The 15,259-nt window shown below is 37.5% G+C and overlaps 1 protein-coding gene across 1 annotated transcript in view; it reads right to left on the bottom strand.

Moving 5' to 3' along the window:
- LOC139745617 (glycogen phosphorylase, brain form-like) overlaps positions 1–14,892 on the bottom strand; it is a 34,232-nt gene extending 19,340 nt beyond the window's left edge. Inside the window, exons 1-3 of the mRNA XM_071656017.1 lie at positions 14,467–14,892; positions 6,931–7,032; positions 247–325 (exon numbers count right to left, since the gene is read on the bottom strand). Of these exons, the coding sequence (XP_071512118.1) occupies positions 247–325; positions 6,931–7,032; positions 14,467–14,703 (418 nt within the window). The 5' untranslated portion in view covers positions 14,704–14,892. The remainder of the gene's footprint in view (positions 1–246; positions 326–6,930; positions 7,033–14,466) is intronic.
- Between the last annotated feature and the right edge of the window lie 367 nt (positions 14,893–15,259).

Below are 15,259 nucleotides of genomic sequence, written 5' to 3' on the forward strand. Positions count from 1 at the left end.
CTTCCAGAAAGAATATCAGGGCAAGACACAACAAATGAATCACCCAGCTACATTGGAATGAAATATCTATGTGACAGACAGAGAGGCTATGAACCACAGCTCACTGTCATTTCACCCCTTCCTACTCATGTGCCTCACTAGAGCATGATGAGCCAAATGTGCAGTCTCAGAAAGGGTTTCGTGATACACAGATTTGATTTGATCTGTTCTCAGGATGCTGTTAGGAGCCAAGGACTGCCTGGTTACCTGCCAATCTGCCCAGACCACCGTTTCCCAGGCCAGCATCCTCCTCTATCTCTTCCAGCTCCTCAATGTTCAGACCAACCTACAGATAAACATATTCAAATATGAGTATTGCCATAAAACAGGAAAATGCTTATATTCACACCAACCTACAGGTTGCAAATGCACACATAAAGAAAAATTAATGCCATATCACAACAAAAATCACTTTAGACCAATTGACAAACACACACACACACAAAATAAAATAAAATAAAACAGACAATAGGCTTGATCATCACAAAAATCGTATATATACATGTACTTACCTACAAACATACAAGAATTTGAGCATCATTGCCACAGAAAATAGATTACCTACATTGTACAGTTGAACCTCTCTTATCCGGCCTCCCTTTATCCGGATCTCTCTATTATACGGACGCAATCTCGCCGTGATTTTTTTTTTTTTTTTATAATTACGGGAGGAAAGGGGGAAATTGTTCACACACAGTACACACACAAAGAGAGAGAGAGGGAGAGAGAGTGTGGGGAAGAGAGCAACCCAATCGCAATGCGCTATCACTTTTTACCTTGGGCCCGGTACGGTATTAGGTAATGCAGCTGTCTGTTACTGAGTGTAACAATGAAAAGGTTGCAGTTTACACATAACTACATGTGGTACTACAATGGGCTACGTCAGTACACGTGTATGTACATGTATAAAGCATTGAATCTCCCGTATCCGGCCAAATCCCTTATCCGGATGAGCCCCGGTCGCGACTTGTCCGCATACGAGAGGTTCAACTGTAGTATATTCACACTAACCTACAAAAGTAAAAGAATGTAAGCCTATCTCACAGAAATTTTACATTTGAAACCTATACCTATGCAGCAAGAACACATCACCAGTAAAAGCCGAATGATTCCAGAATCCAAACATTCACTCTAACCTACAACATTGAGCGAGTGTACATGAATGTGAATCTCAAAATAATATAAAGTATATTTCTATATATCATTTAATGGAAAAAATGGTTAATGTTTGTTTGCAGTCACTCTGTTAGTAATGAAAATGTATGATTGTATAGGAGCCAGCCTCCAATAAATTTTAACAAGTTTCTTGATCGAATAATACACTTCAGGATATAAATGGCTACATTAAACGGCTGCAGGAGTGAAAATAAAAACATGTGTGCAATGTTACAGGCTGTAGGTTACTTTCAAATCATTTGTTTGACTTTACATACTGAGTACATCACTTCCTTGGTCATACCTTGTTTCCTACTGTATATCAGCCATCACCTGCATGCATATTAGATAGCATTTGCCAAAGAATACTGTATACGCTATAATTTTCGCGTACATAAATTTTCGCGAATTGCCGCTGTCACACATTTTCGCGAGTGGTTAAATTCGCGATTGGGGGACCAGAGAAAATATGAAGTGGCAAAGAAAGTGTGAATTTTCAACTTACTACAGTTGTAGCAAATAAGAATGACACTAGTTATACACTGCATGAAAAAAACTTACCAAACTCTGCGAACTAGTAAGTTAGAATTTAACATTTTTGAAGTGGTTAAGTCCATCGCGCTAGATTTCTGACTAGTGGTCCCCTTGCGATAATGGATTGGCTCTCTACAGTATTCGTAAGTAGACGTGGACGTGCGTAAACAAGCTTAGCCAGTATGGCCTGTTCGGTAAGCCGTGACATGGTATACTAGTACTGAAATGTTCGTATCATCAAGGCAAGGGATTCATTTTGGAAGGTAATATTTTCGCGTGTTGTTACTTTCGCAAATAGCTCCCGACTCGCGAAATTCGCGAAAATAAAACCCCCGCGAAATATATAGCGTATACAGTACACAATGTAAAATGATAACCCACCCTGAAGATGCATTGTACATGCTGTAGAACTGCTGTATATTTTTGGCTGTAAAGTGTATTTCACGGCTACATTAGGAGATGCCCTCTGAAGACATTTGATTCAACTGGCATTTTTTGTCATTTCTAACCTCCATACTGGAATACTGTATGTTTGTTTGTTTGTTCATTTTCCAACTGAGAAGATGGCTGGATAGCCCATATCCAGCTATGCTACATGTACATCTGTAAGCTGGTCTTCCATGGAGTCCAGTTGGATGTGGGGCAAGATCACTTCACTGGGGTTAAACACCCTGCTCTTTGCGATGAATATACATGCCATATGTTTAGCAAGTCTAATTTTTCGGGAATTGGGACTTCCGACAACATTGTGAGTGGTTAAATTTGTAATCATAGAGTACAGTACTGAGTAAAAAATACATGCGTGCAACACTGCAAGTCATATTCACGTCAGGATCAGAGTGAATATTTTCGTGTGTCTTTAAATTTGCAAATAGCACCTGACTCGCAAAATTTGCAACAATAAAACCCTTGTGAAATATTCTGCGTGTACAGTACACAATGTCGTAAATTCTTCTGATAATATAAGCAGATCTCTACTGACTTATATTCTAACACAGCCGTACAATGAAGAAGTGTTACAACTTAACAGTGTGACTGCTGTAGAATGTTGCATTTACGTTCATGTGCAATGTATCTATAAGACATTATGATGACAGTTGGATGTTAATTGGGAGGAATGCCTTCGTTCAGCAGCAAAGCAAAGGACAGACGTTGACCTGCTTCTACATGGATCCCAAACCTCAATCTGAAAGTGATATGCACTACATCCTCTTGCATACACACAAAAACTAGATCAATGCCTCCTTGCGTTCTGTGTGTTTGTGTGTGTGCCCACAAGGAAATAACTTGAGAGAAGGCCTGCCCCATACATACTGGCAGAGTAAAGAGCAACACCCTACCCTAAATTCCCTATCCAGGGAAGCTGGGCTGGCTTCAGTGTACCGTATCAAAAGCTACATACACAATTATGTACTAGTATGTGTCACAGCACACCTCCATACATTTCTCAACTGCTGAAGACAGATAAAACTGTATATTCCTTGATACCATGATAAACATAATTCTAAGCAGTTCGATGTACAATTGTACCTTTTTGTCAAAAACAACTGAAACTCTTTTTTTTCCCCCTTTCTTTTAGGGATCATATTTACAATGTACTTTCACACAGTAGGTATTTACCATCTGTTTACATCTAAATGTTTACATTTAAACAACTATTGGCCCAGATTTCAATCAGTTTTTGATGATTTGAAGTCAGTGCATGAGGTAATGGCAACACACAGTATTTATTTCCTTGAAACTTCTAGAATTTCATTGCCAAACAATTTCAATATTTTCAACATAAAGTTAACACTGAAGCCAGCAAAAAGCTATTTACAATGTACTGCACGCAGTGTATTTCAATAGGCTACCAGCAAGAGTACCGTACAATGTATTTGCACATCATCTCAACAAGCTACAAATTATGTACATATTTTCAGAACTTAATGAACCATCTCAAATTACATGTACAGTAAGTTGCAATAAATCATCATTTAAAATCACTTTTGTATATTCTGCTACAGCAAGACAGCTAGATTTACAGGGCAAATTCTATACTGTGTATATCATGTTTTAACAAGGAAAAGTAGAAATTACGCGGTGCGTAAAATATGTCCCCGCCGGAAGTAGCATTTAGTAGCAAAATGTACAATATAGGTAAAAAGATCAAGGTCAAAGGTGAAAGAAGTCAAGGGTCAAAATTCTATGTAGAAGTTTTGAAGCCCTCACCTAGTGCCATCACATAAAGCAAACGGAATCGAAATCGGGTTAGAAATGGCGAAGGAGTAGCATTTTGTAGCCAATGTACAATATAGGTAAAAAAAATCAAGGTCAAAGGTCAAAGAAGTCAAAGGTCAAAATTCTGTGTAGAAGTTTTGAAGCCCTCACCTAGTGCCATCACATAAAGCAAACGGAATCGAAATCGGGTTAGAAATGGCGAAGGAGTAGCATTTGGTAGCAAAATGTACAATATAGGTCAAAAATCAAGGTCAAAGGTCAAAGAAGTCAAAGGTCAAAATTCTGTGTAGAAATTTTGAAGCCCTCACTTAGTGCCATCACTTAAAGCAAACGGAATCGAAATCGGGTAACAAATGGCGAAGGAGTAGCATTTTGTAGCAAAATGTAAAATATAGGTCAAAAATCAAGGTCAAAGGTCAAAGAAGTCAAAGGTCAAAATTCTGTGTTGAAGTTTTGAAGCCCTCACCTAGTGCCATCACATAAAGCAAACGGAATCGAAATCGGGTTAGAAATGGCGAAGGAGTAGCATTTTGTAGCCAATGTACAATATAGGTCAAAAATCAAGGTCAAAGGTCAAAGAAGTCAAAGGTCAAAATTCTGTGTAGAAGTTTTGAAGCCCTCACCTAGTGCCATCATATAAAGCAAACGGAATCAAAATCGGGTTAGAAATGGCGAAGGAGTAGCATTTTGAAGCAAATGTACAATATAGGTCAAAGGTCAAGGTCAAAGGTCACAACTGAAATTCTGTATAAAAGTTTCAAAGCTCCCATGTAGTGCTATCATATAAAGCAAACAGAATCAAAATCGGGTTAGAAATGGCGAAGGAGTAGCATTTTGAACATTTTGATCACACACGGACGCACGGACAGACGGACACACGGACACACGGACACACGGACACACAGACACACACACGTACGGAGCCCGTTTCATAGTCCCCTGCTCAAACTCGTTCGGCGGGGACAATTAGCTTTAAAGTCTAGAGTAAAATCAAACAAAAAGAATATGGTCAAGGTCTCATCATAATCAGACCTAAATACAAAAGATATGGAATTACATGGAAGGAAGTTTTGCAAGATTTTACAAAATATGTACCAGGCATTCACTTAACACTGATATTAGTAGCAACCACACAGAAACAATGCAAAATGTGATGATTGTTCACAAATCTCTCATATGTATCTTTTATAGATTTTCACTAAATTGTAAATCTTTAATGAAATAAAAAAAAAAAAAATCAGTAGTGTCCCTCATACACTGTATCACATCTAATCTCGATGCAGTCTCGTAATAACCTGGCAACAATACATGGCTATAGATCCTAGAGGAGAGAGGTCACAATTGCCAAATTATTTATAAGCGAGATTTTTCTAATATGGGGAAGGTTTACGAAGCAATGGGAGCATTGTGAGTTGATATGAATATTCCCTGTTCTGTTGTGCTTGTATCACGGCTGTAACCAATATCACTATTTGTTAAAAATATTAGCACGTTAAAATTCCATAACTTCCTTATTTCATACATTGTATGTGACTTAAATGAAACTGCTGTCATCCTGTTTTTCTGACTTCTTCACTCTATATTCACAAAAACGGGTTTCACTACTGAAATACTGCTAATTTTCAAACTTTGTCTATAAGTTGGTGGAACAAAGCATTGCATTCATAAAATTCAGATAATGGCACATTATGCCATTTTGTATGAAACAGTGTGCAAGTCATTAATGTTATCATCAAAACTTGTCCATCATATGGCTGTTGACTGTGATTCATCTTGATACTTGGAAAACTTTGAAGACACATGTTGATTTGACATACACGGTGCACCATATTCCAAAATGACATACATAATGTACATCGTGTACCAAGAAGGTGCATTTTAGTCTTTGGCAAATTTTTGTTGGGCAGTCAGACCAACAAATGTTGCATTTATGCATTGCCTATTTTCAAAAACCATTATTTCATGAAACTAACCTCAAAGATCAAAGATCTTTTAAAGATAATTATAATGTAAAATGAAAAATGGATGCTTGCTTACATGTAAATGTAAGACAGCTTCTCTAACAATGCTACAGCTCTTGTTTGAGAATGTCAGAATGTGACACAGAGTTCATGAAGTGAGGTACATTGTATGTGGTGGATGACAAGCTCTCGTTAACATGCATCATTATTAATGTAGCTGACATCTGGAGAAAGGTCAAAGGAGACAGGATCATCTAGGACAGTTGGTGGAGTGAAGATGGTACTTTTCAACATCTGTCATTAAAGCCCATGCACTGTAGTTTAGACAATCATTTTAATGCTTCTTGAACAATGTAACATACATTGTAGATCCTCTGAATGACAAAGAGAATATGATACTATTCACATTTTGAGAAGAAAGTTTCTGTAACGACTCGGTATTGATGCTAAAATCATATTATTTTGGTGCATGAACAGAAAACTTCTAGTCTCCAACACAAATCCTGAATGGCATCTTCTACTGAACACAGTCCTTGAGCTCTTTTTTTTTTTTTCTTTTTTTTTTCCATGGTCTACACAATAAAGACCAGGTTGAGCTTTCCCAAAAAAAAAAAAAATTAAATTCTGTTGTTTGTCTCAAAATTTCAATGCAAAAACTGTTGGAGAGGCTTTAAAATCACAGCTATATAATTTATCATCAAATGCCTTGTAGCAAATCTAACTAAACTCCGCTCTAACTGAATACATTTAAATCTGGCATACACATTAATCCGATGCATGCAGTACACACACATCAGGCACTATACTTGTTAATTTGCACAGATCTAGAAAATCAAATGCCAGTCGAACCTAGTGTGTATTGAATTTTTGGTTTCGCCCTGCAGACAATTAGGGGTTTGGCGCTACGACTGTCATCCATAATACATGTACCATGAAAAATAAACAAAACATACACAAACACACAAAGACTATCCTCATTCAAATGAAAAATGTGCACAGACTGTGACCACAGACTACACACCTGATAGAGGGCTTCGTCACACTGACTTTGAATGTCCAGGTTGACCATGGTGTTGGTCAAGGTACGTCCAATGTAGTACTCCAGCGAGAGGTAGTAAACACGCTGAAACAAAGACAAACAAATATGAATGTTATTCTGCTGGCTGTATTTGTCACTGAACTCCCTGCCTCATTTACACATCTCAATCCTCAGGTTTGTAACATGGCACCTACGGATAACACCAGGCAACTAGCACTTGTATCATCATGTTGTAATATTCTGCAATTTATTTCCTGTTGTGCTGCTTAGATTCGTTCAATGTTCTGTCTTATGTTGTGCGCACAGATTTTTTCAAGTACAGACGGTAATTTGATGTTTCTCGAGTTTTGCACATGTTTATCACATGTTTGATTACATTTTATTTTGAGCATGTCATCAATTCTTGACAACGTCGCACAGCATGTTGCTGGCTTTTGAGGATGTTGCACAAGAATTCAATGTTGCAGCAACATGCTCAAACCCCTTGTGGACCACCCTGGGATAGTCATACGTATTTGCCCGGAGTATTTCTGGTTTTGTAGAAGTTTCTTTTTTCCTTTTTTTTCTTTTTTTTTTCAGATTCTCTAAAGTTGGGGGTTGGGTCCCTGATGCCCATTTGTGTAAAGACTCTCGTTACCTAAGCGAAAATGCTTGCCAAGTCTGACAAGGAGCAATTCACAAAAATATCTGTTCACAGAAAATCTAAGCTCGTACAGTCATACAAATTGCAATATTACATGCATAAAAAAAGGCACTTATAGCACATGAAAGATACATGTATACATTTATTTCTAGGCAACTGATATATCAATATCTTCAGAAAAGTTCACCAGAGAGATGGCATATTTTCTAACATTGATATCAACACAAGACTTGATGAATCAATGAAAAGCTTAGATCACATACATCATGGTTTTAAATGGACTGAAAAGGCTTAATGTTGTATGTTACATGTACTGTATCAGCATTGTGCACTGTGTACTCTTCCTCAACATCATGTACATGTTTGTAATTCTGGCATTTCTAGCACAACACAAAATTCTCAGCAATGAGATATAAAGGCATACTAATGACATTTCATAGAAGACATTCGAAGTTGATCCCTAATCCCCCAATGAAAAAGACACAGAGTAGTGAGTCATTGATCAACACTTGATCATATTGATGACAGTACAGTCTGTATGTTGCTTGATGCTCAGATACACTGTAGCCAGGGGCACTTCTACAAGTATGTTACTCCTGCACATGTCATTTGGATCTAAACAAGATAGCATTCTGACTTATGTCTTTGCTTCATAATTTTGTTGATTGATTTCGTTGTAAAAGTTAAAATGGGTTAAGAAATACGCCATGTTAAACCTTGGCCCTGCTCATAATATGAAACAGATCTATTCCAAAGAAATATCATGGCTGCTTTGGTGACACCTTTTGAAATTATTCTTGCAAAAAGCATTTTCATGAATGGTACAAAATTTAGAATATCCTGGAAAATAGAAGCAGCAATTTGTATTTGAAATAATATGCAAAAAAAAAAAAAAATGGTGAACTGACAATACATATAATTATAAAGTACCACCATAGGATACATCCTTATTCCTCTTGGGCATCAATTTCATCTGACAACTTCAATCAACCCATAAATATCACACTTCAGTCAATCTCGTGCACACTGTTGCATGTGTGTTGGGATCATACACTGTGATGGCTCCCATACATCCCCTGAATGGGGTATTGATGAAAGCAGCGACGAGACATCAGATGGCGGCTGCCATTTGGTGCTCTACCGTCCACACGTAACCCGAGCACGGTGTAATTGTAATGAGTTTGGCACGAAGGGTCACAACACAGACTATGTAGGGTTTGCTACTTCATCATGATTGGATTGCCACTATATCACTGTACAGAACATCTTGTAGGAATAAGTCCACTTGATTAACTCTTCAGAAAACTTAAGAATGTCTTACTATAGCCTAGCAAGACATGAAGTGATCACTCTAATTTTGCAGACCGATGTGAAAATTATAGAGTCAATTGATTCAAATGTGATCACATACTCTGGTTTCCAGAGGGCATTTCATACTGCATTACATTGGATTTTACTGTCTTCTACAGCAACATGATGAGCAATGAAACCATGATTAACAGCATGAAATGTGTTTCTTTTCATGGTCATTGCTGAAAATGAATTTGCTTGCTATGGAAAAAGGAAACTGAAATTGACTGACAGGTGTAAGTGAAGTGAATGGGTAATAGGCCAGTGAAGGGGCTCTTGCCCAATACTCCATCAGGCAAGCATGAGAACAATCTTTTTTAATGTCCAGTGAGACTCCCCTACATACTAACGTACAGCTGTATGCACCCTGCAGCTGCTGCAAAAATGAAATCAAGCATGATAATAGATGAATACTGTAAAAGCTGTTATTTTCGCAAGGGTTTAATTTTCATGAATTTTGCGAATCACTGTTGAGCTGCCAATTTATGTGAAAATATCACAAACAGACAGGCCATTACAATTTGTAGGTCAATGTCAAAAAAGAAGATGTGAACATGTCTGTGGCCTCCTTATTCATGAAAATACAATGTATCTGTGCGCATACGTATTCTGCTGACATACTGTTTCAAAATCCTTCACAATGCTTTATAGTCAATGACAAATACTGTAAAACACAATATTTTCGCGGCATGAAATTTTTGCGAATGGGAGTCAACAGCCTTATTCGCAGCATGAAATTTTTGCGAGTTGTCTCTAACATTCAATCCATGTAGTGTAGACAAGATCTTTAGCATGCATTTTAATTTCGCGAAACTCGGCTCTCACGAAATTTGCAAAATTAAAATGCACGCGAGCATTCCTCGTTCTACAGTATACATTATGTTTCTAAATATTTTAAATATAAAATAATATATATATTTCTAAAGGTGATTTATTGTACAAAGCTGATATAGACATCCTAACTTTTCTACATTTAACGTCAAAGCAACATTTCTGTTAAGATCAAAAATAAAAATAAAACGTAATGATCTAATTCTTTTATCATTACAAGAAAAAACAAATATCCTTAACATTGACAAGGAGATGTCACTGCATGATCACTTTGGTACAATGTATGCCTGTCTTCCCTATTCATTTCCTTTAGAAGTGTCAAAATGGTGCCAGAATAAGAAATCTTTTAACATACTTGTAGTCTTATTATTTGATTCAAAAATTAATCCAAGACTATGCTTCTCATCATTCTCAGCTTTTTTTTTAGTCATGAGGGGGATGAAGTATACATTATCCATGTGTATATTTGAATACAAACTACATGTATTATAATTTTCAATACTTATGTTTACTGGAACCCATGGAAGAACAGAATCATTCTAATAATGAATCTGAAATGGGCAATCCATCCATTTGGTAATCTTTGATTATTCATGTACATTGTATGATTTAAGTTTTCTATGTATTTTTTTTATGTGAAATGGAAAACAAATAAACAAACAAACAAATAGGTTTACTTTTCTTAACAGAATACAGCATCTGAATGTCTCCAGCACCTCTAATGCAGGAGAACAAAAACATCACATTTATCCTAGTTTGAAAGATAAGGATGTAAATTTATGCAAGTAACTTGAGTATGTAGTATGAAAAGACTCTTGCCAGCCAAGCTACATTTGTATTTCACAGGACTGATGTTACAATTCTGTGTTTGTTTTTATTTCAAATTTCAAAACCAGTAAAGACTTTGCCTTAAAAATGTTTTATCATGGTACTCAGGCAAAAATACATCCTTCCATGAAGTGATTGTAAGTACCATACAAATAAAAAGCCTGTCTATAGTTACACAAGTAAAAAGTATTGTTCACTTTCTGCATACATGCAGTGGTCTCAAGTACACTTGTACATTTACACTGTACTAAGTAATTTACAGTTTGGAGGTCCCCTTAATTTATTCATCATTCCGCCAAAGTTTTCAACATTTCACAAGTTCTGTCATACCTTAACAATCTATGAATTGTCCAAATGATTTTTTTTTTCTATTTACGTAATACAGACATGAAAAATAATCACAAAAGCTTTGAGAGGATGCATTTTCAATTATCAAATGAAGTGCAATGTACTTTCAGAACTACTTATATTCCCAAAGACCAAATTACTATGATGCAGTGCATGTTCATTATTTAATCTTGCAATATACTGTACATACATGTACATGGTCCAATTATGGGTAGTCAGTCTCAGCAGCATAATGTAGATTGCACAAATTCATCCTCTCTCTGTAGACAGCCTTTAAAGGGGATGGCTAGTAACTGATCAGTGGGAATCAGTGGGACTGCTAGGGGATGATTGTTCCAATCCTTGTGGGATTCATTGAAGAGTACATTATAATAATATACATACTTTTTATCTATTGCTGTGTGAAATTATTTGCTTCGGAATGGTCTCATATTCAAGTAATATGCAGTTTAATGTTTCCAGGTTAGCATGCTTGTACAGTGACGGGGCGATCGTTAACGGCCCGTTAACAATTTAAACTGCACATTACTTGAATATGAGACCATTCTGAAGCAAATAATTTTCACACACCAATATATATAATATGTACTCTTAAACGAATCCCACAAGGATTGGAACAATCACCCTCCAGCATTCCCACTGATTCCCACTGATCAGTTACTAGCCATCCCCTTTAAGTTAACAAGGGACACATCAACACACAAAGACCCAGAGTGTCCCAATTAATATCTCTTTGCATAGGGACACAGTGCAAATCTGTTGATATTCATGAGAAATGACTAAATATTTTGAAGCCAGTTGATTGATCTCCAAACCTTTGATTGCATGACTACTGACATCACCTTTGCAATCCATAGATTTGCAAGTGCATCACTGAAGCTGAATTTCCATCTCTTACATGTTGGTCATCCAACAATATCCCTTCTGACTTTTTCATCATTCTCCTGTTCTGTGTTTTCCTGTCTACTTTGGATTTAAATTTCATGCCACAATGAAGGGAGATGTGCATACTTCATACACTGTATGTTCAAGAAAGGCAAAACTTGCGCACTAATGACTAATAACTTTAATGACTAAAATGGCTTTAGCTATGTTGGTGTAGAGAGTGTTCTTGATTCAAATGTTGAGAATTCTACATTACTGTTGTGTAGCACATGAATGCTTCATAAATAACAGAAAGTGTCATCTTGCATAAAAAAGGACCTTTACTGTACTTTTGCATAAAATGAAATAAAGATCTCTTTATCACATACAACGTATAGTATACCAGTCTTACTTTCAGCAGATGTATTCAAAGCCTTAGAATCTCAAAGGGCTAAATGTACAGCCACCGTACACTTTACTTGAGAAATATGCATAGTAATATATAACTACTGTATGTAACCACAAATGGTTATCTCCGATGGCAATGGATGCTGCATGATACGTACACCGTATGTCACATTTCCAGATCATTGGACTAGTTTGACCTTAGAAGCATTCTCTGCTAGTGCTTTTACTACATTAATCTACAATGTACAAGATTGTATGTTCTAAAGACACTTACACAACACATGACCTGGGCAAAGTAGAAAAAGTGGCAAAGGTAATCAGACAGCTCATAACATGCTATACATAGTGCCGAGGCATAATTCTAGTAAGAATTTGCTGACAAGTTGTCATGTTAGTGACCTCGACTTGAACACATCAGTGCTAGTTTGTGTCTTTCTGAAGTTTGTACATGTAAGTCCCTTGTGTTTATATCTTCCAAAGCTCGTTTTCTCACAAGCTAAGATATACATGTATCAGGGACATGTATTTCAGACCTAATTACTTTCTCTGGCATACCCTTTACAGTTCATTCATACAATGTAAGGAGCACAGATAAAGCTTAACACTACCAAAAAGAAAAAAAATGGTGCACATGAAACTGCAACAAAGGAAGCAGTGCTCAATGAATTCAATTTCAATTAGATTTTATCCTATGTAGCACACATTGATTCAAACCAGTAGGAACCTATTACCTGGTACACTGATTGGACTCAATGGCAACTACAATAATTGTAACATATCTCATGAGGTTTAAAGTACTGTAAAAGCTGTTATTGTCAAGAGGGTTTAATTTTCACTAATTTTGCAAATCTCTGTTGGGCCATGAATATATCAGCACACAAATTTATCGCCACCCACCTGATCTTGATTACATTTAATTTACAGACGGGCATTAGCGCACTTACCATAGCCTTGGTGTCGATCAAATCAAGAAAGTATCTTTCCACAAAAGTAACAGCTTTTACAGTAAATTACATTGTATAATCCTTTATATGTGACCAGTGACCATAAACTGCATGGCTGCATAACCAGCTAACTCACAAGCTCATGCAGAGGAAACATGCATGTCACAATCTTGAATCACTAGTGCAATGTCCTGCCAATTATCAAGTAGCAATCATGCACTTTAGGGGTCTATATACATGTACATGTATTATTATTGCCATTAATCGGTATGCAATATTACCCTTGTCGAGCAGTGCATGTGAATTTCAGTATCTAACAGGCAGCGTAGCTTTGATAGCACAATCAAACTTATCTGGTAGGGCCGGGTTAGGGTTAGGGTTTCAACCTTCATCCCAACTGCCACATATAAAAACTCCTACAACTTACAAGTATTCATTCCCTGTTACCAAGAATCATCAAAGAGTGGAACACATTACCATCAGCAGTCACAGACATCACAAACAAGGACACTTTCAAAACAGCAGTCATAGCAGTCATCCATCACATTCTTAACAAGAGCAAAACAATCAACTTCTCTCTCTGCTTCATCAACATCAGCGCACCCCCTGTCCTGTTGGCCCCTGTAAAAACAAGGGCTATGCCTATGGACTAGTAATAGTATAGTGTAGGGTTAAAGGCTTTAATAGCATCAATACAACTACAAGCTGGCCAGCTATATGTACATGTACTCTCACTGTGTGGTGGTTCATGGGATACTACTTTGGCATGTAGACTATACACGAATTTAGGTACCGATAACATACTGCCCCTGCACATAATTGCATGATTACCCATCAAACATGCCCATCACATTGACCTTGGCCTCAGAGTCACAGGCAGTGACTAGTGTGATTGTGAATGTGTTTCTTGATCAAGTGCAAGTTAAACAATACTAACCAATAGTAGTACACAGTCATGTGACCTACATGTAATCATGTGTTTGCAGAACTAGATCTTCATTTCACATGTTTGAAGAAATTTAATGTGACTAGCCATCGACAAAACATTGTTGGTTCCCTTCCTGATCCACATAGTATTGCTATGCTTTTTTATGGCATGGGTGGGTGTTTATGGCACTGGCACTACCACTGGCACTATCACTGACCCTACATTGTTTTGTAGCTAATGTATGCCAATTCCACTCGAGTCTAGTCTTCCGGCCTGCCAGCATCCTTTCGTAAAACATGCACTATTCTACCAACAAAAAGTTTCATTTTTTTATGATTCTCATGACATAAAACATCTGTAAGCAAGTAAAATACCTTGGGATCCGTTTCATAGTAATACTGCTGAGTGCGAATCCAGCGACCGACCAAGTGATCACGCACGGAGTGGGCCAGGGCAATGTAGTAGTCGCGTTGCGTTGCCACATTTCGGTCCTTCACAAGGGTGTAATGAAGGTGGCGATTAAAGCTCTTCTTGAAGTTGGAAACGTCTTCGATTCCAGCAATACCGCGAACGCTGATCTGCTTTCGCTTTTCCTGGTCAGTCTGAGCCATATTGGAACACTGCAGCTGTACAACTAGCGAAGAAATCAATACATTTGATTACCGGTACGTCAACCTCCTGACTTTCTCAAACTCTTCGCATGCAGAGAACAAAATCATAACCGCCGGCCACGCCGCACGTACTAGGGAAGGAAAGGCAAACGGATCATGATCATGGGCAATGCGTGGTACATTGTACAGGCCGTATTCACACACCCACCGCCATAGTTTCGCACTAACGTTAGGCTGTGGCGCTGCTATTTTCACACACATGCATTGAGCACGTCGGAGGTCCCTGGAAATCACGCTGCTCGGAGTCGGACCGATAATTTGCATTACATAGAATAACTGGAGGGCCACTCCAAAGATTCAAACACGCTCGCAAAAAAACACATTTACTTGCTATTGAAGATTATTCAGTCACCATGTCCGAGGTTTTTCATTTCATGGAGTCGACTATTTGATATCTATTGACTTTATGGAGTTTCCCCCCTTATTTTAACGAAGGAAATTACATATTTGCGTAGATGAATAAGGGCAATTTGTCAAACAGGGCAGGAAGGACAGT

The sequence above is a fragment of the Diadema antillarum genome, unplaced genomic scaffold (genome assembly GCF_040938485.1).
Source record: "Diadema antillarum isolate AM-2024a unplaced genomic scaffold, OU_Dant_1.0 seq00001279_RagTag, whole genome shotgun sequence".
NCBI classification, from domain to species: domain Eukaryota; kingdom Metazoa; phylum Echinodermata; class Echinoidea; order Diadematoida; family Diadematidae; genus Diadema; species Diadema antillarum.